This window comes from Rhinolophus sinicus, linkage group LG05 (genome assembly GCF_036562045.2).
Source record: "Rhinolophus sinicus isolate RSC01 linkage group LG05, ASM3656204v1, whole genome shotgun sequence".
In the NCBI taxonomy this organism is placed as follows: domain Eukaryota; kingdom Metazoa; phylum Chordata; class Mammalia; order Chiroptera; family Rhinolophidae; genus Rhinolophus; species Rhinolophus sinicus.
In genome coordinates, this window is record NC_133755.1 from 44,510,259 (window position 1) to 44,536,425 (window position 26,167).

The 26,167-nt window shown below is 36.7% G+C and overlaps 1 protein-coding gene and 1 pseudogene across 3 annotated transcripts in view; both read right to left on the reverse strand.

Annotated features, from left to right (window-relative positions):
• Positions 1-698: 698 nt before the first annotated feature.
• LOC109439985 (28 kDa heat- and acid-stable phosphoprotein) lies at positions 699-1,167 on the reverse strand (annotated as a pseudogene).
• Positions 1,168-9,482: 8,315 nt separating this feature from the next.
• The window catches only part of WDPCP (WD repeat containing planar cell polarity effector), a 385,676-nt gene continuing 368,991 nt past the window's right edge, over positions 9,483-26,167 (reverse strand). The window contains exon 18 of one of the 3 annotated variants that reach the window (XM_074332051.1): positions 9,483-9,803. In XM_074332051.1, the coding sequence (XP_074188152.1) occupies positions 9,792-9,803 (12 nt within the window). In that variant the 3' untranslated portion in view covers positions 9,483-9,791. Of the gene's footprint in view, positions 9,804-14,877; positions 24,763-26,167 lie in introns of those variants that run through there. The other 2 variants (XM_074332049.1, XM_019717842.2) reach the window with 2 other exon arrangements.

Here is a 26,167-nt window from a genome sequence, read left to right on the forward strand (position 1 = left end):
CATGTTTTGCCTGGGCTCTGTACAGTAAACAGATTTCTTGAAATGATCGATGGGTAGAGGTAAGAATGGGCCCTGGCCAGAAGGGTGGGAATGGAGCAGGGAAGGGCAGAGGGGAGGCTTCAGATGGAGGGGACTGGCCAGGGATGAGCCATGACCCTTCAGGGACCAAGGGGCACAGGCTCCCAGGTGACACCCTCTCTGAGTGAGCACCCAGGCAACACGGTTGGGCTGGTTCTGGCAAACTTGCCAGCAGCTGCCCCCAGCAGAATTGTCCCCTACTGTGCAATCTATTGGACAAGCTCTTCTTACCCCACCTCCCAGGCACCTCCAACAAGGGTTCTGAATTCTCAAAACACCAAAGACATTCAAATGGTTATATATGAAATGCTGTCCTGCATCTTTCTGTCTCAAAGACAGCAGCTGCCCCCACCCCGCCCTGCCACCCTCCATCCCCCTAAACGATTTTTATGTCAAGATGAACAGGAGGCCCGAGGCTGTCTTGAGTGGCTGCTGCAGCTGCGCTAGGGCACAGAGTGGGCGAGACATGGCAGCCACCCTGGCCTCATGGCCCAGTTCCCTGGTATCTCCTCCCTCAGTCTGTGCTACTTATTCAGGGAGAGCAACTGCATTAGTTTTCCTGGTAAAGTCGTGTCATCTTTTACTTTCCTGTCTTCTTTCTGTTTGGCAGCCTCCTCCTACTATTTCCAGATGATTGCCAGGTGGGCAAGATCAACCTTGGCTTGCTCTGTCTTCCCAGCTAAATGCATTTTCATGTAATCATCTTTTGCTTTCTGCTTCTCGAATTCTTCTCGTTCTCTCCTTGAGAGTTCCTTGGACCCGTCCAGGTCCAGTTGTGTGAGGTTTTTGGTTGTCTGTGCCACCTGGTTGAGGTTCTTGATGTTGACAAGCCCTTCCACACCCTTGCACTTTTGCTGGTAATCTTCTTCATCTTCACTCTCATCTGAGTCTAGTGATTTCTTCTCCTTTTTGGGGTCCCCTACAGCCCCATCTCTACCTTCTTCTCTTTGTTCCTCTTCTTCCTGGGCTTTCTGCCTTTCAGCCTGGAGCTGTGCGTTGATCTCCTCTGGGCTCTTGTACTGCCAGCACCACATTTTGGCCTCCCTTTCTTCCTCCTTTAGGCACCAGGGCTACCTTCATTCACTTTTTTTTTTTTTTTTTTTAAGATTTTATTGGGGAAGGGGAACAGGACTTTATTGGGGAACAGTGTGTACTTCCAGGCCTTTTTTCCAAGTCAAGTTGTTGTCCTTTCAATCTTAGTTGTGGAGGGTGCCGTTCAGCTTCAAGTTGTTGTCCTTTCAGTCTTAGTTGTGGAGGGCGCAGCTCAGCTCCAGGTCCAGTTGCCCTTACTAGTTGCCATCCTTGTGGGAGTTGAACCGGCAACCTTGTGGTTGAGAGGATGCGCTCCAACCAACTGAGCCATTTGGGAGCTCAGTGGCCGCTCAGCTCAAGGTGCCGTGTTCAATCCTAGTTGCAGGGGGCGCTGCCCACCATCCCTTGCGGGACTTGAGGAATTTAACTGACAACCTCGTGGTTGAGAGCCCACTGGCCCATGTGGGAATTGAACCGGCAGCCTTCGGAGTTAGGAGCATGGAGCTCTAACCGCCTGAGCCACTGGGCCGGCCCCTCATTCACTTTTTAATTCACTGCAATGAAGCTTCCACCCTGCTTTTGCCAAAGTCACTAGTAACTTACATGTTTGTGATCCAAAGGCACAATTTTTAGTCTTAACCATAGTTAATCGCTCTATAATATTTGATACTAGTAGTCATTTTCTCTTCTATGAAAAATATTTTTCCTTGGTTTTTATGATACTCGACTCTTATGGTTTTCATTCTCCCTTCTTCTTAGTCTCCTTTGTGACTCCCTCTTTTCTGCTGTATTAAATATTGGTGTTTCTCAAGACTTCCAACCTGTGCTGTCTTCAAATTAACACCCTCACTTAAACATCTCTGCTGTGAGTGCTGGGTTCAATCGTATTACATGCTCATCTCTCAGGTAGGACTGTGGGCTGTAGGGGGTGCGCCTGCAGCCCAAATTCTTCCTTCTCCCATGAATACAGTAAGCTCCAGGACTGAAGCGAGCTCCAGTCTGTGTCCTGTGGCCCTCCATCCATATCTCTGCACTTCCCCTTTCTCTCCTCCCCCACTCCCCCGACTTGCCCACCTTTAGGTGATTTGATTTGTGGGTCTCTCAGACATGCCTGTGTGCCCAGCAGGGAATCCTTTGTTGAATTATAGCTGTTCAATTTGTTGTAACTTCCAGGGCAGATTTCAAGAAGCACTCCGCATGCCTCCATTTCTGTGACATAATCTCATATTGTATTATTTTTGGTGTTACTTATTCTTTATAAGATTCAGTTTATTCATCAGTAAAATGAGGATAATAATAGCAATTACCTGGTTTGTTGGGAACATATAAGTGTACTAAAAAAATGCTAGCTATTGATGTCATTAATACATTAACATAAGTGCCTGCTCATCCATCTATCCCTAGAATATAGCCAAATTCTTGGCACATAATATGTGCTATATGAAATGTGAGTGAATGACTGAATGGATGAATGAATTCAGATCATTCAGATTTTTATGATATTTATCCAATTAAAGCCAAATTTGAAGCTTTTTTTCTGTTTTTATTGTGGTGAAATACATATATATATATATAAAATTTGCCAACTTTGCTATTTTTAAGTGTAGAATTCAATGGCATTAATTACGTTTATAATGTTGTGTAACCTTCACCATTGTGTATTTCTAAAGTTTTTTCATTACCCCAGACAGAAATTCTCATATAAGAAACAGTATCTCATATAAGTGGAATCATACAATATTTGTCTTTTGTTACTGCCTTATTCACTAAGCATAGTGTCTTCAAGATTCTTCTGTTATAGCATGTGTCACAGTTTTCTTCCTTTAAAAGCTGAATAATCATCCATTTTATGTATATATCATATTTTGTTTATCCATTCATTGTTGATAGATACGTGGGTTGGTTCCACCTTTTGGCTATTGTGGATAATGCTTCACTGAACATGGGTATACAAATTTATTAGTTTATTAGGGCTACCATAGTAAAATGCCACAGACTGGGCAGCTTAATAATTTATTCTTTCACAGTTCTAGAGGCTAGAAGTCCAAAAGCAAGGTGTCATTAGGCTTGATTTCTCCTGAGGTTTGCAGTTGGCTACATTCTCTGTGTGTCCTGTCCTCACACGGTCTTTTCTCTCTGTGTGTACATTCCTGGTATGCCCGCCTCTTCTTACTAGGATACCAGTCATACTGGATTAGACAATCATACACCATATCACTTCATTTAACCTTAATTACCTCTTTAAATGCCTTATTTCCAAATGTAGTCACATCCGAGGTAGACTCGGGGGTTAGGACTTCAACATGTAACTTTGGGGGGGGGGCACAATTCAGTTCATAACAACAAATGTTTGTTTACTTTCAGTTCTTTCAGGTACTTTGCACAGAAGTGGAATTGTTGGATCATATGGAAATTCTATTTGTAACTTTTTGAGGAACCACCATATTGTTTTTAATAGTGGTTGTACCATTTTACATTCCCACCAACAGTCCACAAATGTTCCATTTCTCTACATTTGTTATTTTCTGTTTATTTTTTTTATAGTAGTCATCCTAATGGGTATAAGAAGTAGTTTATTCTTTTCAATACGCTCATGAAATTGTTTTCTTTAGTTTTGAGATTGTTTATTGCTAGTATAACTGATTTTTGCCTCTTGATTCTGTATCTTGCAACTTTGCTGAATTTATTTTTTGGATTCTTTAGTTTTCTATGTAGAAGATTGTGTCATCTGTTAATAGAGATAGGAAGATATGTCATCTGTGAATAGAGATAGGAAGATATGTCATCTGTGAATAGTTTTATTTCTTCCTTTCCAGTATGGATGCCTTTTATTTTTCTTGCCTAATTGCTCTGGCTAGAGCTTCTAGTACTATGTGGAATAGAAGTGGCAAAAATGGGGCATCTTCGTCTTGTTCTTGATTTTAGAGGAAACCAAGCTTATTTTTTTCTATAAAGTAAAATATTCCACATGTCTAGAGTGGTCTTTCATATTTTGCATACACACTTTTCTTATTAGCTTGGTTTGAATGAGGAAACAGAGACCTTATTAAGAACAAGAGGACATACAAATGGCCAATAGACATATGAAAAAATGCTCAACATCACTAATCATGAGAGAAATGCAAATAAAAACCACAATGAGATACCACCTCACACCAGTTAGAATGGCTGTCATCAACAAGACAAATAATTGCAAGTGTCGAAGAGGCTGTGGAGAAAAAGGAACCCTTATACACTGTTGGTGGGAATGCAGATTGGTGCAGCCACTATGGAAGGCAGTGTGGAGGTTCCTCAAAAAATTAAGAATAGAATTACCATATGACCCAGCAATCCCTCTCCTGGGTATCTACCCAAAAAATCTGAAAACATTTATCCGTAAAGATATATGTGCTCTGATGTTCATTGCAGCTTTATTTACAGTGGCCAAGACATGGAAAAAACCAAAGTGTCTTTCGATAGGTGATTGGATAAAGAAGATGTGGCATATATACACAATGGAATACTGTTCAGCCATAAGAAAAGATAAAATAGTGCCATTTGGGACAACATGGATGGATCTTGAGATTATTATGCTAAGCGAAATAAGTCAGACAGAAAAAGTCGAGAACCATATGATTTCACTGATATGTGGTATATAAAACTGAAAACAACAAAGGAACAAGACAAACAAATGAAGAAACAAAAACTCATAGACACAGACAATAGTTTAGTGGTTACCAGAGGGTAAGGGGGAAGGTGGGTGGGAGATGAGTGTAAAGGGGATCAAATACATGGTGATGGACGGAGAACTGACTCTGGGTGGTGAACACACAATGTGATATATAGATGATGTATTACAGAATTGTACATGTGAAACCTGTGTAACTTTACTAACAATTGTCACCCCAATAAACTTAAAAAATCAAAAGTGGAAAAAGGTATGGGAAGAGTTGGTACAAAACTGATAGGTAGGTATGGGAGAGCATCACCAGGCTTGATAAGGTGTTGCTGAAACAGAGGTGCAGTCAGGGACATCCAAGAATCTGACCCCCACCACCACCACCACTAGTAGGCAGGCCTTAGCTCTCTCAGGGCTAGAGCTTGACCAAATGAGCAGTACTGTATAAGTTATTAGAAATTATAATGGATGTTCATAGAGTATGACAGGTATTTTTATAAATTAGGAATAAACATAAAGTGAAAAATAAGTGTAATTTATAAAAGTTTCTTGTGCGCTTGGCTTCATTGATATGGGGTCCATGTAATTTATTACCTCCACTTTAAGAGTGAAGGAGAGTGCTACTAATGATCCTTCCTGGAAAGCTGGTGTGAGCTGACTGCTCCAAGCAAACTGGGACATAGGTTATCCTTTTTATAGAGCTCTTCACATTCCTAGATTACAACTGTAGTTAGCATTTGATCTTGGGAATGTTAGTCATGATGGCATATTGATTAATTTCTATAAAGAATTGACTGCTAAAACAATTTAGAGGTGTGTTCATAAGGTTGAGAAATTTAATGTAAATAGTTTTAGATTACAGATGATCGTAGATAATAAAGGGTCATTTATGAAGAACGTAGAGATCTCTGCTGATACTACCTCTGTTATTGCATATAACTAAATCAGTGTTCTAAGCGGGACTGCCTTTTAGGCAACCATTTTGTCTGTTACATTGAGTCAGTTATCCTGAAAGTGATGCAGCTTTCTGTGATGACAGATGATGAGTTTATAGTCCATTTCTGCTTACTGTTATTTTCTGAAAGTTGATAATAGCATCTCTGTCTCACATACGACAATTCATTTTTTGTTAGTATTTCTTTTAGAAAAGCTTTCTTCATGGAAGGATGTATACGCATATGCTACTTATGTACAGGGCTATAATCTTTGATATCAACCTAAAAGTTTAGGGATTTATGTTATATTAGTAAACTATCATGACTCTTTGATCTAGAACCTTTCTTAAAATCTTAAAAAAATAATGTTTATATTTTTTGTTTCTATCATCTATCTGGCAAGAATAAAGCTTTCCATAGTTTTAGCATTTGTATGTAAAGTAGTATTTATCTTGTCTTGACTGCTGTGCTGGTTCCTCTTTTGGTCCTCTGATCTGCGGGTGTTGCCCAAGGCCATATCTTCTACTTCTAACCTTCTATAATCATTATCTCTGTGAGCTCATTCATTCTGGTGATGAGAGATTCGGCTGTAACCTCTATGTTGACTTTTAAAGCTGTTCAAACTGATCATCTCAATTTCATCAAATCTAAAACTTAATCCATCTTTGTATGTCACACTCCCTTTCTCAACTTCCTGAGGTCATTTATACGAGTATGTGCCTGTCTTTTCATAAGTCTGTCTTTCCTATATATTACTATCAGTCTTAATTTTTATTACTCTCGCTAGGAGTCTGTAGGGGCTTCATTTTATCTGTTACTTTAAATTCAGGATCCTGTGCCTTTGAAGGCTTTTCATCATCTAGTTCCACTATTCTCACTGCTCCTTCCAGGTTCTGACTTCACTCCTCTCCCTTTTCCCTTGACAGTTAAGTTGGTCTCCTCTTTCATTGTAAGCACACCTTGATGACGCTGTCCAGTTAATTCTGAAACGTACAATAGAAGATCTGCCTTATCCTAAGTCTTTCCTGACCACCCCAGCCTCCTAAGACGATTGCCTAATTATGAACATTTCTTTCACAAATGTTTAGAAGGTAACTGGCATTTAGTTCTTTAATTGTTTTGCCTGGGGCTTTGTTTCCTTCACAACCCTATAAGTTCCATGAAGACAGACAGGCCTGTGTTATACCTCTGTGCTTCAGTGTAATCAAGTGCTAGACACATAATAAAGGCTTATTGATTAGTTATTATATTCTAAACATACCATATTTCCCAATATTTACCTTAACCACACCATTTTGTGGTTTAGTTCAATCATGTTTTTGGTCAATCATAGGTTACTCCTAATTCAAATCCTCCTCTTTAGGGAACCAAAGCTTATAGATCAGTGGTTCTCAATCTCATCAGACTGAACACCCTGCTTTTGAAAATAAATGCTTTGTAACATCCACTTTATTATCCTGAAATAAAATTTATAGACAGGATAACCTGTTTACAAATCTAATTTAAAAAGACGATATAATGTTTGAAATCATAATAAGAAGCAATAAAGGAAACTGACATAATGAAATATGAGATATTTCTAATAAATACTCAATATATATACTCAGGCATGACGACACTGGAAATCCTGAGGAAGTAGTCAGATGCTTGCACTTGTAACAAGTCACTGTGAAATAGACAGCTGTATATGTAAACTGATAGAGGTGTGTTGTAATATGTTTAAAATATAATGAGTAGTGCTTCTTTTAGTAGTGTGATTTTCTGAAATGGTGAACTACTCTTAAAAACATTCCAAATTTTGCATTCCTGAAAAATTAATCCCAAATCAATACCATGCAAGAATACATTGTGTTTATATGTAATATGGAGTTAGATTCTAGGCTCATATAATTATAAATAAGTTTTTCCTTTATATGACTATCAGGAGTTTGGAAAAGTGTGACACAATTCTTTGTTCTATGGAATTGCTCTACATGTGCCCACTTGCTTCTTGCCCACTAAATATCAGTTGCATCTCACCCACACAAATAATTATAACCAAAATGCTCCCACAAATTTCCAAAAATATTTAAAAATTTTAAAAATTTCCACCAAATTTTAAAAATTCCTTTTTCCTGGGGATATTGCCCCATTGAAAATAATGTTGAAAATGATTTTAATTTTCGAATGAAATCAGCATTCCTCAAACTATGTTTTGTGATAAACTGGTTTTTGACATGTTAATAGAATACCCATGAGGGAGAAGGTATTCTATGGTCAAAGCAAAATTGTTTTGTTTTGTTTTTTCCCTGAACTGCATGACTTCATAGGCTTTAATGTGTTTTCCTAAACTATTCCATTGTGGAGTCCTTGTGAAATTGCTGAATTGGGTTTTTAAAAAAATATAGCCCCTTTAGGCATATTAGAGTCTGTGGGTTGCACTTTGAGGATAAAAGCATGAATGATTGTAATAGGCTGTATTTATAGTGGGATGTAGGCAGTCCTGGTTTACCTAGAGAATTTTTAGAGTTGCATATGCCTTGCCACATGTGAGCACTTCTATTCCACGAGAATATTATGGAGCAACTCAATCCTGGATGGTAAAATTCAATAAGCTTAGGAAAATTTAAGAAAAAATTACAAAAAACACAATTGATTTTGATAAATCAACCTTTAGGTGGCAGGAAGATAGAGTGGCCAAAATTGGTGAAATAGGCCAATACCAGGTCTCCTGTGTTGACCAAACTGGTGTGTATTGTTAAAAATTTTCCTTTTGTTAATAGTGAAAAAAAATTCATAAAGAGATTATATGCAAATTGGGGCAGAGAGAACTCAATGTAAAATATATGAATATATCTCTAAAAAGATACCAACATGAACAAAGAAAAGTTAAAATTTTTGAAGAAATCTGAAATAAAGTTGAAGATCAGATGAAAAAGTCAAAGAGAATGAAATGCATCCACTAAATTACGGAAAGAATACAACTAAACAGAATATGTAGAAACTGTTACTTCTTGCCTGAGTGAAGCCCAGAAATTTATTGCAGATGTTTGCAAAGGAGCGATGTATTATCACACATAGTAGGCAGAATTACTGATTTCAAACTGCTTAGCTGGCAGGAAATCTGTGGTAATACCAAAGTACTAGAGAAAATAATGAATATGATAAAAGAAATAACATTCCAGTCTTTATCCCAATATCTGGAACACCTCAACTTTAATCAGTAACAGAGGGAAGCACCATGATTGGAAAACAAAGACTTGGGTCCACTCTAGCTCTCCGTCTAAAATGCCCCCACCTCCATTAGTTGGAATATATGCCAGCCCTTTGATTGGTATATTTAACAGCACATCAGTCATTCCAGAGAGTTGAGAAAGGATAGTCAACAAATACTTCAGATGATCCCAGTTAACAGTGATTGGTTTCTTTTCTAACTGGACTGAACGTGATGAAAAAAATAAGAACTATTTTTCCACATACTGCTGATAAGACCTCACTTACCTTGGTATGGGGAAATGTTTTTACACTGTTAATCTCTGAGGGAAAAGGTGGATGACTTTATGGAGAACTTTGACACCAAAGCAAAGAGTAGGTTACCATAGTCAAAGACAAATTTGCTGGAAGAAAATGAAAAAGAATCAGTGACTATGGCACCTCTGTGCCCTGTACCCAGAAGCATCAGCCTGGTGAATTTATCCGAGAAAAGTAGTGTGTCATTCCCCTCACTGAATTATTAGGAATGTTTGTCAATAAGTAGCTGCAGATAAAAACAATAAATATTTCCCAAAGTGCTTTTATTTTTAAAGCATCAGTCTCCAAACTAGAAATCACATTTCCTAATGACACAAGTATAGCAAAACTTCCTTTTCTTTTTCTAAGTGGAGAAAACCCCTTTGCTATTGTCAGACTTTGACCATGAGTGACATAACCCAATAATATGATGAAAAAAGTCCTTGAAGTTCATCAGGACCACATGCAGGTAAACCAGTATGTGAACACTTCAAGTCATTGGTCCCAGGCTCCTTTCTTCTCGGTTCAGGAAAGTAAGACGTGTCTCTCTTCGGATATAAAGTAGGCAGGTCCACTAAATGTTAATGACACAGAACCTGCTACTTCAGGATCTGCAAAGCAGAGCATGAGATTAAATTATCCTAAATGCATTTGTCAGGGATCATCACCCGTTTTAAGGGGAGATGCTCCGGCCAGAAAGGAAAATACAAGCACATTTAATTAAATGGCTCACTCCTTCTGTCATCATAAAAAGGTTGGGGCATCTTTGCTTTCTTAAGGGAAACCAGCAGAGGAGTCCAAAAGGAAACATTGTGAATAATAGGTGGTTGAAGGAATCTTCTAAAACCCCGACTCTGGTTAGGACCAACCCTGGAGATGAAGCCCAGGCATGATGTCCCATCAGGCCAGATAACCCAGAACCCCGTCTTCCATACCGAGGCAGTTTCTGTACTTCCATACCGAGGAAGGTAATTTCTGTACCTTCCCCTGGACGAAAGGGACAAGTGGTCAGAGTGGACAGTTTATGATTACACAGAGGCACCTGGGAATTTATAGTGAACATTGCCCTTTTTAGCAGCCTTTGCCTCCCCCCAGCAACAAATTCCTCCACTTAAAGGAGAGCCAGGAGGATTTTGCTTAATTTGCCAATTTACCAAGTGAACGGCAGACTACTGATACTTAGTTGCTACATATAAAATTTGAAGAATAAATTTCAAAGAAAAAAGAAGGGAAGATGAAAGGTATCATTTATCACTTATAAAGGCAAGTACATGAACATTCAGTTGTCATGCAATCTGCCTATTTTCTCCCAGGTTAACTAAGGTACAAGGTACAAAGTAAGGAGGAATAAGAAGCAAATGCTAGTTACTATAAAAATTCCTGCATATTTATAAAATCCAAGGGCTGGCAACTAAAATATAGTCAAATGATTTTAGAATATGTCTTTCAATATTGATATGTAAGTATTCACTTCCAAATAAGAAGGGTAAAATTTTGGATTTTTTTCTTCCCCTGTAGGAAAATTCCAACAAATGTCTCTTTTAAAAAAAGAAATTTTGTTTATTTTTTGAGAATTTTAATGAAAGACATATATGTTTATATCAACCATGTTGATCCTATGTCTAGAAAGCCATCTATCTTGGGAAACTTAATCTCAAAGCTCTCTCTTCAAAATGAAAGCATTACATTTAATATATGTGTGTGTGTGTGTGTGTATATATATCTTTAATATGTAGGTAACTTTTTTCTTTCTGTTTATAGTATTGGTTTAATTCCTGTCAAATGTAGTTTATAAAGGGGATGGACAGTTCATTTTAATAGAATATACAGACCTAGTATCATACCATGGGACGTACGGGAGGGGTGAAGGGGGAACCGCACTTTCTGCTGGGAACAGTAGTTCTAATCCTAGGAATGGTTCTCAGCGGAAAGCTGGGAGCCCGGAGCATAGATATCTTATTAAAGTGCTGCTACACAGCAGCCTCGACTATTTATATGTATTAATGTGTAAACAGTAAATCATTCTCACTTAAGCTAGTATGACTTTTTTTTTTGCCTGCTCTTGGGCTATGAGGATTGAGTTCTCAAGTATGCAGGGCAACGTGGGAAGTACTCTTAGGGCTGCAAGGCAATGGGTCTAACATTTATTAAACGCTCATTATGGTCTAGGCACTGGGATAGATTCTTTTAATTTACTTAATCCTCCTATAAAGTTTATATATTTTTATTTTCCTTTTACAAATTATAAGAATTGAGACTAAGAGAAGTTAAATAACTTGTCCAAGATCTTCAGCTATTAAGTTCTTGAGCCTAGATTTTAAATCATGATTAATCTGACACCAAACCAATTATTTTGCCATTTTCCATAATCTACAAAGCAATCTTACTGCAAATTATTTCTACTTGTTAAAAGAAGAAACAAGATTTTCTAACTGGGTAGGTCATCTTTTAGAGGTGACACTGTACATCCCATCCCTAAGTAGGGGATTGTAAGGGGTGAAGATCTTTTCTAAGAATAACAAACATGAGTTGGAGACCGTCTATGACAGTCACCATGTGACAGGCAGTTGACTATCAGACCATGGGTGATAATAAGAAAGCAACCATTTGGGTCACTGCTGGAGTAGAACCGCAGAGTCAAAGCGGGTCAAAAAAGGGCTAATCATGTACTTCTTCACTCAAAATCCTTCATTTGGCATTCTGTTTCATTCATGGTAAAGCTAGTTTTTACAGTGGCCAACAAAGCTTTACTTAATTCCTATCCATACCTCTTTCCCCTGTTGTCTCTCTAACCTCCCTTCTACCAATTTTCTTCCTGATCATTACACTCCAGCCACTACGGCAATCATGCTGTTGTTTTTTTTGTGTGTTTTTTTTAATATATCAGGCATACCTTTGTTTCAGGCCCAATGCATTGGCTGTTCTGTATTCTAGAACATTTGTCTAGATATCCATAGGCCTCATGTTCTTTTCTACTCCAAGCCTTTGCTCAAATGTTATCTTTTCAATGAAGCAGACCCTGATCACCCTACTTAAAATTGCCATACACCCACCTTGATAATCTCTTACCTTGCTATGCTTTTTTTTGCATAAGATATTACATAATTTATTATATTTATTATCTGTCCTCTCCACATTAGAATGTAAACTCCATAGAGATTTCTGTCTGTTTTATTTACTGATGCACCCCCTGTGCCTAGAAGAGGGCTGACATAACAAGTGCTTAATAAGTATTTGTTGAGTGAATGATTGAATAGTCTCTTCCTCATTTCTACAGAGGTTTTATGACATATGAAGCAAATAGTTTGAAGAATCCCTCAGTGTATTATCATTGGACAGTGACCCTGGTAAATAGTAGATAGATATCTGAGTGACAATATAGTCAGTCCTTTTTTGAGAGTAACTTCAAGGTGGTGATTCTTGAATTAACATATATGAAATATAAGCCTGATATTTTTCTGATTCAGCTTGGATACGCTTACATTTTTTTGGTAATCATTTTTTTCATTTTGAAAAATTTTGGAAATAAACTAAAATGGAAAAATATAGTGAACCCTTATGTACCTATCATCCAACTTCTACAGTTAACACATGGCTCGCCTTATTTCGGCGATACTGCTCCTTGCTTACTGCCCCTTTCTCAAGATTATTTTAAAGCAAAATGCAATGATAGGGAGACAGCGTATCATTTCATTTGAAAATTATCTGAAAGATTTTTGATGAAGTTGAATATTGTTAAAACTGTTAACATTGCAACTCATGACTTGTTTCAAAATAGAATTAAATCATTGCTAAAGCAAGTCATTCTGGAGTTTCACCATATTTGTATCTTTCCAAAGAAGATGTGCTGAACCAATTCTCTGACTTATATTTATTTCAATGTGACTTCTTCCCTTTGGCTACATAGCTCAATGTATTAAAAAAAAAATCTTCCTCTTAAGGTACCTGCTTTTCATATAAATGGCCTTGTATATAAAGTGATTGGATACCTAAAAAGGAAAAGCTCTGTTTTTAGGGTAGCAGGATTATGGATAATATTTAACTATTCCAAAATTTGACTATCTTTACTATTACTATTAAAAAAGCATTTTGTAATTGAGGGTTCCCTACTTATCTGTGGAATATGAGATGATCAAATCAGTGATGCATGAGAAGGATCAATTCTGTTGTACAAATGGCTGAAGAAGAGCTGGATAAAACACTTTGTTCAGAGCAAATGAGCTGTGATTTTTATCTGAAAGCTTATTTTTTTGAAGCATAAATTCTTGGCTATGGAGTTACTTCAGACAGTCTCAAAGCATGACCAAAGTCAAAGTGTTTAATTTGTTGAAAATTGTTACAGGCCCCTATAATCTGCAGATATTTTTTTCAGATTGGTGATTGTAGGCAAAGCAAGCAATTTGTATAACTATTACAATATGTGCATTATCAAAACAAATTATTTTAAATTTACTAATTAAAATACATCTTATACGTGAATTTTAATATCTTATTAGACTATTAAATGCATTCTAATATTTTTCTTGGCTTACCAGTTGTGAAGGCATAATAAAAATAAGCCATTTGCTGTTACTAAATTATAGTTCATGTTAAGGAATACATTCTGCTTAGAAACATTTGAAAGTTTTAAGTGCTGACTAGGAAATTTAAAATGTTATATTATTTTAAAAAGATTTCTTGACAGACAAATCAGTATCTCTGCCAGTTTTTGCATCATTATTTTTGGCAGGATAATTAGCTGTAATGCCAGGATTCAGATACATGATAGTTGGAATTACAGATGATCCAAAAATTCATTCTCAAATTGTGATATATCTCACACCCATAGGAAGAAGGGTGTGGATTACAAACTACTAGGTGTATTCATGGTTTTAAAGCTACCCAAATAAAGATAACTGGTTTCTAGTAAGGGGATGAGAACTTTTGAACTATTGTAACTTTGATTACCGTGTTTCTCCGAAAATAAGACCTAGCCAGACCATCAGCTCTAACGCGTCTTTTGGAGCAAAACTTAATATAAGACCCGATCTTATAGAACTGGTCTTATATTAATTTTTGCTCCAAAAGACGCGTTAGAGCTGATGGTCTGGCTAGGTTTTATCTTCGGGGAAACATGGTATATGTTTGACAGTTGGAATAAAAAAAAAAACACTATCAAGTGGGGTTTCAGTGTATGTTGATGTAATATATGAGATAAGTACGACAAAAAGGGTGAGGGTAAAGGGATCTATATGATGTTAATGTTTCTACATTCCACTTGTATTGTTAAAACAGTGATTCTAAGAAGACGATGAAAAGTTTAGTGTAATCCCTAGAGCAACCACTAAAAAAACATACAATGATATAATGAAGAAATATACAGAGATATCATAAATAACACAATAAATAAAGTGAAATGCTAAAAAAACTCAAATAATCCAGAAGAATGCAAGAAAGGGGAAACAGGAATGAAAATAGAGGGACAAACAGAAAATAATAAAATGGTAGTCTTAAACCCAAACAACATCAATATTTATGTTAAATATAAATGGTCTAAATACACCAGTTAAAATGGTCTAACTACAACAAAGACAGCAATTGTCAGATTCAATCATAATTAAAAAAAAGACTATTATACTCTCTTTAAGAAACCCACTTTAAATGTAATGATATAGGCAACGTTAAAGGGATAGAAAAAGATATATCATGCAAACACTAATAAAATATTGGGAGTGGCCATATTAATATCAGACAAAGTAGACTTCAGAGCAAGGAAAATTACCAGGGATATTACATAATGATAAAGGGCTAAGAAGACTCATCAGTACTAAATATCTATGCACCTAACAACAGAGCTTTAAAATGGATGATGCAAAAACTGGTAGAAGTGAAAGGAGAAATGGGAAAATTCACTTCTAGATGAAAATTTCAACATTCTTTTCAGTAAGTGATAAAAACAACAACAACAGTAGTGCCTCCTTATTTGTGGGGGATATGTTCCAAGACCCTTAGTGAATGCCTGAAACCACAGATAGTACCAAAACCCTGTATATATTATTTTTTACATACATTCCTATGATAAAGTTTAATTTATAAATTAGACACAGAAAGAGATTAACAACAATAACTAATAAAATAGAACCATTATAACAATATACTGTAATAAAAGTTATGTGAATGCGGTCTCTTTCAAAATATCTTATTGTACTGTACTCACCTCTTTACTTAAAGGAAGCACTTTATTACTTCTTTTTGGTGTATCTGAATTGCTGGCATCACTAGTCTTGTGCTTTGGGGCCATTATTAAGTAAAATAAGGATTACTTGAACACAAGCACTGGGATACCACGACAGTTGATCTCATAACCAAGCTGGTTACTAAGTGACTAACAGGCTGACAGCATATACAGCATGGAAACACTAGATGAAGGGATGGTTCACACTCTAGGTGGGATGCAGTGGGATGGCGCAAGATACAGCACACTACTCAGAACAGTGTGCGGTTTAAAACTCATGAATTGTTTATTTCTGGAATTTTTCATTTAATATTTTTGGACTAAGATTGACTGCAGGTAACTGAAACTGTGGAAAGTGAAACCGCAGGTAAGTGGGGACTATTGTATGTTCAAATGATAAGAGAGTAAAATAATCTAAGATTTATTTAAAAAATAAAATTGCACTAAAGTGGCAGAGATAGTTAGGTCCTCAAATTAAATCTTGACATTAACATGCAGTAAGACTAAGAATGAAAAGTGTCTTCTGGGATGAAGAAGTTTCAGTTTGAGTGCCTTACTGATAACTGCTGAGGGACAGACAGCAATATCTATTTAATGGTGCCATTTCTCTCATGCTTCTCACATTTGAAAAATAAGCAGTTCTCAGATATTATAAAGGAAATTGAAATTTGTTTCTTCATTGTATCATGCTTTGGGAAGTCCTCAATTCTTTTGTAAAACTGTGTATGAAATGTTTTGTGAATCATTTTCATATCAAATAATGTTTGATTGTAAAACCAGGAAGCCATTCAAAAAGTTTCAAGTAAAAGTGTGGGGAGAGTTGATATTATGAAAGGGCATTTCTTTTCATTTATTTGCAGGCGGCCTGGAAGAAACAGCTCTCTGGAACCAGCTGGCTTGTTGACATTTCTCTGCACGTTTACTTCTCTCTTCTAATTCAGGAGACTGACAGTCTTGCCCACATATTCACTTGTGACTGGCCTTATCATGACCATCTCAAAATGATAGCCTAAGACCTACAGTCTACATGTCTTCTGGTTCTTCTTCCCACAATTAAGTATCCATGTTCTAATTCCAAGTCCCCAGGAGAAAGTAATAAATTGCTTCAGTCAGTTGTGTTCTGGAGGTTGGGTTGGGAGTGAAGGGAAAGGATCAAATGGCACAAGGGATCTGTCCCTTCCAGGGTAATAAGCAGGGCAGGTTTTCAAAGAAGAAATTATTGGCATCTCTGGTATACATCATGATTAATTTTATTTTTTTATGTATAATGTGGTAGAGTGAAGCCAGTGATCTTTTTAGTCTGACAGTGACTTTCACTCGTGAATTATGTGAGCACATCTCTGTTGACAGTGGCAACTTCATTAAATGATCACAAAATGAGAACATACTGACTTCTAGATAGAACGCCGCCAAATGAATGTCTGTATTTAAGATTTAATTTTTTACTTTATATAAAATGTCATCAAGTGAAGGTGTTAATTCTACCTAGTAACAATTAAATATGAAAAAAATTAAATATGACATTTATTTGGCATTTATAAATAAAGAAGTTCATGTTACATAGATATTTTTGGACATTTTTAACATTAAAAAGTCCATTCATGTTATTACATAGACATTAAAACATAATATTTTAGGAAAGTCATTCTTGTTCTATGTACGTTTATTGCATTGCTTCCTGTTAATTTCAAAATTTGAAATCCTCTTAGCATGCAGAATAGATTGTGATATATTGAAGGATTGAACTTCACTGTCTTGTGTCAAATTGATCCCTCATATAGAGATCATCACTTGAACTCACAGAAATATGGCTGCAATTCAGCTAAAAAAGCTCAATGGATAAGTTATTTTATGTAGGATCAATGCCGCACTTCTTGACTGTTTGATATATACTTCTCCAAATTTAAATAAATCTTAGAAACATATTTTTCTCAGACTTTCATAAGGATTCATGGAAAAGGTGTCTCTGGTGGTTTATGTGGTGAAATAATGCCATTAAATATTGTTTGGATTTTTCCCACTTTATTGGAGTAACTCGGTAAGCATATTTTTTTAAATTTTTATATAAAAGTTTTTACATTATGTTAAACTTTAATTTCCTACTTTAAACCTTAATTTCCTCATCATACAAGTACAGATAAACTTTTCACATTTAAACAAAATAGTTAATTCTTAGGAGAACATTGTTGCATTTGCTTGTGAATGTGTTTTTGAATGAAATAGGTAAAAATTATACACGTATATGTGAATGTTGAAATGGAGCATGAAAAATGAAGATAGCTGTTATAGTATGGTGATTATGGCTTGAAATTAATGTATAGTTAAGAAATATGTAAAGCAAATTTATATAAGGCATACTTTTTTTTCTAACGAGGTTGTATGAAAACAATTTAAAACTATCATTTTATGTAAATAGTTGTGATAGAGCAGAAATACTGACTAAACAAGACTGTTTTAATAAAGTTAAAAATAAACATTTTAATAAACTTACATAACTCATGAAAAATATTTGGTTGTAGTTTGTGTTAGAATAATTATGAGAATAAAGGAATACTGCTTTCTTTGAAAAGTTGAGAATGGAAGTAGAATATTGAAGTAGATTGTTAGCAGAGTAAAATTAAAATTTGGATTTTAAAATAATTGTATTTTAAACTCCATGACTTTTGAAAAAAGCAAATTGGTGGTTATTTAACTAGGATTATAGTTCTAGATTATTAAAATACAGTAGTCTCCGCTTATCCCTGAGGGATATGTTCCAAGACCCCGTGGATGCCTGAAACCACGGATAGTACCTAATTAACTTCTTCAACACTGTTGGAAATGTGGCAGTAGCTTCTTTATAGGCACATGAAGCCTCTCTAGTAATTTTTATATTTTTTAGTCTAAACCTATTTCAGAATCTGTGTAACCATCCCTTACTTGCAATAAATGGCACGGTGTTATTTGTTGCAGGGGATCCCTTGCTGAAGTCTTCATATAGGTTCTGTGATTTCTGGCACAATGTTACCATCAGTTAGAACATGTTTTCTATTCATGTCTTCCATTCACAAATTTAATGCCTTTTTCATCTTAACTAAACACGTATCACATACTGTAACTTTTACAGTTTGAGGTGCGACAGCAAAACCAGCAAAATTTTCTTTTTCCTTCTTCACAATTTCATGGATAAAAGATTTATTCCTACTGTAGATTTTAGCAACCTCAGCATGATTTTATTATTTTTAAAAGATTTTTATTAAAATAGCGCTAACATACAATATTATATTAGTTTCAGGTGTACACCACAGAAATGTTATTCAATTTATATACTTAAAGAAATGATCACCATGATAAGTCCAGCAACCATCTGACATCGTGCCACGCTATCAGAATAACATTGACTATATTCCCCATGCTGTACATTACCTCCCCATGACTTATTTGTTTTATACCTGGAAATTTGAACCTCTTATTCCCCTTCACCCTTTTCCTTTTGTAATTTTTCAATTACATTTGAAATTCAATATTTTATATTAATTTCAGGTGTACAACATAGTGGTTAGACATTTATATAATTTAAGAAGTGATCCTGTTAACTAGTCTAGTACCCATGTGGTACTTATAGTTATTACCATATCATTGACTATAGTCCCTATGCTTTACTTTACATCCCTATGACTATTTTGGAACTACCAATTTGTACTTCTTAAGGCCTTCACCTTTTTCACCCTGTCCCCCAAACCCCTCCCATCTATCACCCTGATAAATCTAGTACCCTTATGACACCATGCATAGTTATTACAATATTACTGATTATATTCCTTATGCTATACCCTACATCCCCATGACTACTTTGTAACAACCAATTTGTACTGCTTAACCCCTTCCCCTTTTTCATCCACCCCCGGCCCTAATCTGGCAACCATCAAAACGTTCTCTGTATCTTTGAGATTCTGTGTCATTTGTTTATTTTGTTCATTGGATTCCACATATAAGTGAAATCACAGTGCATCCGTCTTTCTCTGTCTGACACTCCCCTTCGCACTATACCCTCCAGGTCCAACCATGCCGCTGCAGATATAAAGAATCCATTCCCTTCCCTCGCCGAGCAATATTCTATTGTATATATGTACTACCTCCTCTTTATCCATTCATCCATTGGCAGACACCCAGGATGCCTCCACTAGTTGGCCATTGTAAATAGTGCTGCAATAAACATATGGATGCACATGTCACCTTGAAGTAGAGTTTGGGTTTCTTCAGATAATTACCTAGAGGTGGGATTACTCGGTTCTTTTTTGACTGTTATAGCATTTGTTTTAAAGTCTATTTTTGTCTGGTTTAGGTATTGCTACCCCAGCTTTTTTTCGTTTCCATTTTAATGAAATATCTTTTTCCATCCCTATACTTTCAGTATGTGTATGTCTTTTGATCTGAAGTGCGTTTCTTGTAGGCAGCATAGGTAAGGGTCTTGTTTTCTTATCTCTTCAGCCACCTTATCTTTTTAATGGAGCATTTGATCCATTTACATTGAAAGTAATTGTTGATAGATATGTAGTTATTGCCATTTTATTATTCATATTTTTGATCTTCATTTTTTCATCTTGAAAAGTCCCTCTAAGATTTTTTGTAATTCTGGTTTGGTGTTGATGAACTCCTTTAGCTTCTTCTTGTCTGGGAAGTTCTTTATCTATCATTTGATTCTAATTGATAGCTTTACAGGGTAATCTTGGTTGTAGGTGCTTGTTTTTCATCACTTTAAATATTTCATGCCCTTCCCTTTTGCCTACAGAGTTTCTGTTGAGAATCAGCTGACAGTCTTATGGAAGTTCCCTTGTAGGTCACTAACTGCTTTTCTCTTGCTGCTTTTAAGATTCTCTCTTTGTGTTTAACCCTTGGTATTTTAATTATGATGTGTCTTTGTGTAGGCCTCTTTGGGTTCATCTTGTTTGGGACTCTGTGTGCTTCCTGGGCTTGAATATTCATTTCCTTCACTAGGTTAGGGACGTTTTCCATCATTATTTCTTCAAACAGGGTTTCATTTCCTTGCTCTCTCTCTTCTCCTTCTGCTACCCCTATGTGAATATTGGTATGCTTGATGTTGTCCCAGAGGTCCCTTAAACTATCCTCATCCTTTTGGAATTTTTTTTCTGTTCTGATTGCATATTTTATACTTCTTTATCTTCCAAATAGCTGATTTGATGCATCTAATCTGTAGATTCCCTCTAATGTATTCTGCCTTTCAATTATTGTATTCTTGATTTCTATCTCCATTTTTATGTTTCTTATTTCTTTGTTGAAAATCTCCCTGAGCTCATTGAACATTCTTATAACCAGTGTTTTGAACTCTGCATCTAGTAGATTGCTTGTCTTCATTTTGTTTAGTTTTCTGGAGTTTTGTTCTTTTCATTTGGGACCTGTTTCTTGTCTCCCAATTTTGGCTGCCTCCTTGTGTTTGTTTCTATGTATCAGGTAGGGCTGGCCTGTCTCCTGGTCTTAGTAGAGTGGCCTTATGTAGTAGCTGTGCTTTGGGGTTCAGTGGTGCAGTCTTTCTGGTTATTTGAGCCGGGCACTCCAGCTGTGTCCTTTGTGTGGGTTGTGTGTGCCCTCCTGTTGTAGTTGAGCCTTGGCTGCTGTTGGCACATCAGTAGGAGGGATTGACCCTCAGGCTGATTGATTGTGGGAACTGACCATGACTATAATGGAGGAGCTGTTGTGAAGGGGCTGAGTCTATGGAGCAGGATTTGCTTTAGCAGGGCTAAAGTGTGAGTTTTGGGTGTGTCGTCCCCAGAGGCGGCTGGGTGATGATCTGGCTGGGTCTGAAGCTAGCCACTGGGCATGCTGGCCCGGGGCCTCCTTGGAGGGGCCCCACAGCAGGTCAAGTTCAGCCATAGCCTGTGCCCTGCCTGGCGCCACCTGGCATGCAGCCACAAAGCAAGCTGCAGATGGCCGGGGCCTGCACTGGGTTGGGAAGTGCCTAAGGGGCCAAACTGTTAACCAAGGACAGCTGTCTCTAGTGCCAGGCTTAGGGCTGCTCAACCAGAGGTAGGGGACATGCTGAAGCCAGATGCTGCTTGTTTGGGTTTTTTGAACCTTTTAGAAGTTTTATGAAAGTCCTCAGCATGAGCCAAGACAAGCTATTTATACAGAAAAGCCACTGGAAGCGGCTTGGGTGGGCCCGAAAATTGGTTGGGGTGGAGTCTCAGGAAATCAGAGCAAATGAACGGTGTTAGCCAGGTTGATGGAAACTCAGATATGGTGGCTGTCTTTGTCTGCATGCTGGCCAGCTCCTCTATCCAGGAGAAAGCTGCCCCTCCAGTCCTTGCCCTAAAGTTAGATAATTCAGTTCCTCCCTGTATGTCCCTGGTGCCTTTTGAGCTGCTGCCCCAGTGCTGGAGCTCAGAGCGAGTGAGTCTGTCAGTGAGTAAGTCCGTGAGCAGGCTCTTTAAGAGGAGCATCTGGGACTGTAGTTTCCCTGTGTCTCACTTAGCCACTATCTGAGTTGGTTTTCACAGCCAGAAGTTTTGGGGACTTCTCTCCCTGGCATTGAGATCCTGGGCTGGGGAGCCTGGCGTAGGGCTAGGACCCCTTGCTCCTTGGTGGAGGACTTACTGTACTGAACCCAAACCATTTAGATACAGGTATTCTAAACACATTTATTCTAGTAATCAGGTACAATGTCATAGCTATTATGAGTTACTGTGAAATTATTTGGGATCTGGGAATGTTGGAGAATAGTTGCAAACGTTTATGGACCTATTCCTGAAGGAGAAACTGTAAACCTGTCAGTGCTAGCATAGATGCTACCTAGCTGTTCTCGTCTATGCCACTATTCTCACTTTGGGGCTGCAGTAGCTCTTTCATAATCCTTCCAATCTGTAGTAGAGCAGGAATATAAATTTATTGGAATATTTAATTAATAAACACCCCCCCTCCCCCCAGGTTTAAAACATTTGGAAAACACAACATTTATAAATCATGGGCATTTTCAAAGATCTCATGCATAATATATTTTTACTACTATTAAACTTGGTTTTCTGTATATTTAAGTTAGTTTTTCCAGAGGCAAGTGAAGTGGGGAAAATGGGCAATTTATCTAAGAACTAAGTTTTGTTTAGTTTTCACTTAAATAACTGGCAAACTTCTCCTTTTCCTTCTCCTCATCATCATATAGACCAAAATAGTTTTATTTATATTCGTATTTTATCTTGATATCTTATTTAAATTTTTATTTTTTAGCATAGACTGTGGTCTTCTCACATAGGACCTAGAAATAGTACTGAACTTTTCTACTAGTCTCTCACCTAGCTATAGAAGACAGTGGCCAAGTAAACAAAAGGGTATGGTAGATCAAGAAATGCAGTTTGTGGGGCCGGCCCGGTGGCTCAGGCGGTTAGAGCTCCATGCTCTTAACTCCAAAGGCTGCCGGTTTGATTCCCACATGGGCCAGTGGGCTCTCAACCACAAGGTTGCCAGTTCAATTCTTGCCAGTTCAATTCCTCGACTCCCGCAAGGGATGGTGGGCAGTGCCCCCTACAACTAAGATTGAACACGGCACCTTGAGCTGAGCTGCTGCTGAGCTCCCAGATGCCTCAGTTGGTTGGAGCGCATCCTCTCAACCACAAGGTTGCCGGTTCGACTCCCGCAAGGGATGGTGGGCTGTGCCCCCTGCAACTAGCAACTGCAACTGGACATGGAGCTGAGCTGCGCCCTCCACCACTAAGACTGAAAGGACAACAACTTAAAGCTGAATGGCGCCCTCCACAACTAAGATTGAAGGGCAACAACTTGACTTGGAAAAAAAAAAAAGTCCTGGAAGTATACACTGTTCCCTAATAAAGTCCTGTTCTCCTCCCCCCCCCCCACAAAAAAAAAAGAAAAAGAAATGCAGTTTGTATTTTTGGTTAATGATTATTTACTAGAAAATCTGGAGAAAATGTTGCCATCTTGATAAAAAAAAACATATCTTTCTCAATACAATTTTTTCCTTCAATTTGTGGGTCTCTCAGGTGTGTCTGTATGCTGCGCAGGGAGTCCTTTGTTGAATTATAGCTGTTTAACTTGTTATAAATTCTAGGGGAGAGTTCAAGAAGTACTCCTCATACTGCCATTTCTGTGATGTAATCACAATTTTTCCTTATAAATTAGTTAACTTTTGATTAATATGATAAAGAACGATGGCAATAGTAAAATGAAAATTTGCTGGTAACTCTACATCTCCTTTTAGTATGACTTACATACTACACATTGGTAAACTTTTCCAGAGCAGTAGCAAACTGAAAAATGTAATTTGACTTTCATCTTCTTTCTTTGTCATACCCTCTGGTTGAGGTACAGATGAATAGGAAATAGGGAGAAAAACCTGAAATATAAAAGCCTTCAATCTAATTAACTTTTAGTCATAAGAGTTAAATATATAATTTACCTCATGTACAGTGTTTGAAAAAGATGTTCATTATTATAGACATTATACAATTATAAAATATATGCTATCTACTAATGAATAGGTGTCAAGAACTTTAAAGGGTCTGAGATTTTAACCCTACTTGCAAGCTGCCAAGTTATCAAACTACAGTTTTGTGCTGGTATAAGACATGAAACTCCTGGGTCAGAGATAAAGGAGTTTATTTCTCACAGTAATAGTACATAGAGAATCAACTTTTTTAGTGGGGAGGGGCATTGATTCTCTGAGTCCCATTTCCAGGTGGGTGGTGTAAAGAGTGATATAAAGAGGGCTAGATGACATCTTCACACTCAGTGGACTGTGTAAAGGATAGGGACTGTGAGCTTAGGGAACTCTGATCTTTTATAAGGGGCAGTAAGCATGCCTGTCCTTTGTTCCATAGGGAGCTAGTATCTTGCTCCAAGGGGGAATCAGTACCTCATAGCAGTAATTCAAGAGATCCTTGGAAAATTGTCTCCCAACAATGGGTCTGGTCTGAAAGTTTTGCTTAATACTTCAATCATAATGCAAAGTAATAATGTAAACAAGAGCACAAGAGGAAATGTTTAAAATAAAATACTTGTAAGAACCAAGTTTAAGTGTTCTACTTTTGAAGAACCTAACAATGAAGAACCTTCCAAAATTTTACATTATTGAAAATAAGTTAAGGACTTTTATTTAGGATCACTTTGCCATAATGATACGTTTTTGAAACTAATAAAACTTTGTTTTGAAAACACTCTGAATTTAAACCTCTTAACTAATTCATACTGTCTTTCCTCTTTCTAATCCATACAGGGAGATTTTAGTCAGTATCAGGCCATGAAAAAGTTTAGATGTGAAAAATGTGGGTTTCTCTTTTAAGTAAAACACAAATTTCTTTTTACACCAAACCAAAGTGAAGCATTCTGAGAGAACCACCATCTCCAATTTCCTGAAAGTAAACAAATAAAAATAATTAAAATTATGTTTGGGTAGAGAGTAAAAATCATTGAATATCTATATCTTTAATGTTTTTAATTTAAATATTTAAAAACAGTGAAACAAAAGTTTAAAATGCATTGTATATATATAAACAAAAGAACTGTGTATTTATCTTACTCTTAAAATTTTGATTTGGTGTTCCTACAAATCAGTGAAGATAAGTAATATACGAGCATAAAAAGGCAAAGAAGGAAGGACAGGATGTTAGTTGAAATTTGGAAGCATCTGAAGGCTCCTACAATGAAAAGTTGAAAACTGTGGGACATAATGTGTGATCCCACCTATTTGATTTTATAATACTACCTGTTCTAAAAGGTCCTATGTAGCATATATTTCTTAATTTTGGTCTTTTACTGAATATTTAATAGTGGCTCTTGAGGTAATGGTTCATAGAAAAGATCATGGTTTCATAAGACCTGTATAAAATGTTACGAAGCTGCAAAGAGATACTAATAAGAACCTCATCCATTTCTTATTTTTTATGCTTTCTTTCACACCTCCCAACAAAGATTTTATGATAGAATTCTGAAATTGGAAGATGTTTAAATGTAGACTAAAGATAAGTGATATTATTTGAAAAATAATACAGTGGGGACATTTTTGCAAGTTTGGAGATATTAACTACTTAGAGTTGAAATGGGTAAGGTAGAGAGAAGGGACGAGGGTTAGTACTTAAACTAACAGCAGAATTGGAGACATTTCTCTTACTTAAAAAGCTATTGTTTTAAAGTTATTCCTTAAGTTATATCTTGAAATTTCTTTTAATTAAGAGAAGACATTGCATTATAATATTTTAAGTAGTCACATTTCAAAGAAAACAGGTGTGGGGCTGGCAAATAAGGGAAACAGGTCTGTCTGCATGTTGTGTTTGTGGACCTTGATGTATATATAATATTAAAAAAAAAAAAACCTGGAAAAATAGGTAGCAAGAAGAGTGAATAATTTAATATTGCCTGGGTCTTGTGTGTGTGCTGGCAAGTTCGGGGGTTTCAGCTTTCAATTTAAAAATAAAAAATCATTTATATAAGCACTGGTATTTATGAAAGAAAAAAACGTAAGCTCCAACTCTTGGCTTATAAGCTACTATACCAAAATCTTATTTTTCACACCACTAGAATGGTCATCAAGAAACCTGGATTTAGCTTTTGGTCTTGTTCACTAACTGCAGAGATCTTAGGCAAATTATTTTATTTTCCTAATATCTGGATATAACTGTTGCTGGAAGGCCTGTGTGCGCATACCCAGGAAGTATCATCTGTTTCAGCCATAATCTTGATGTTCTGTAGTGTTACATATACAGGACTTAATACCTTTCTTATGTTAGGAATTATATTTTTAAAAAGTAGGAGTCATAG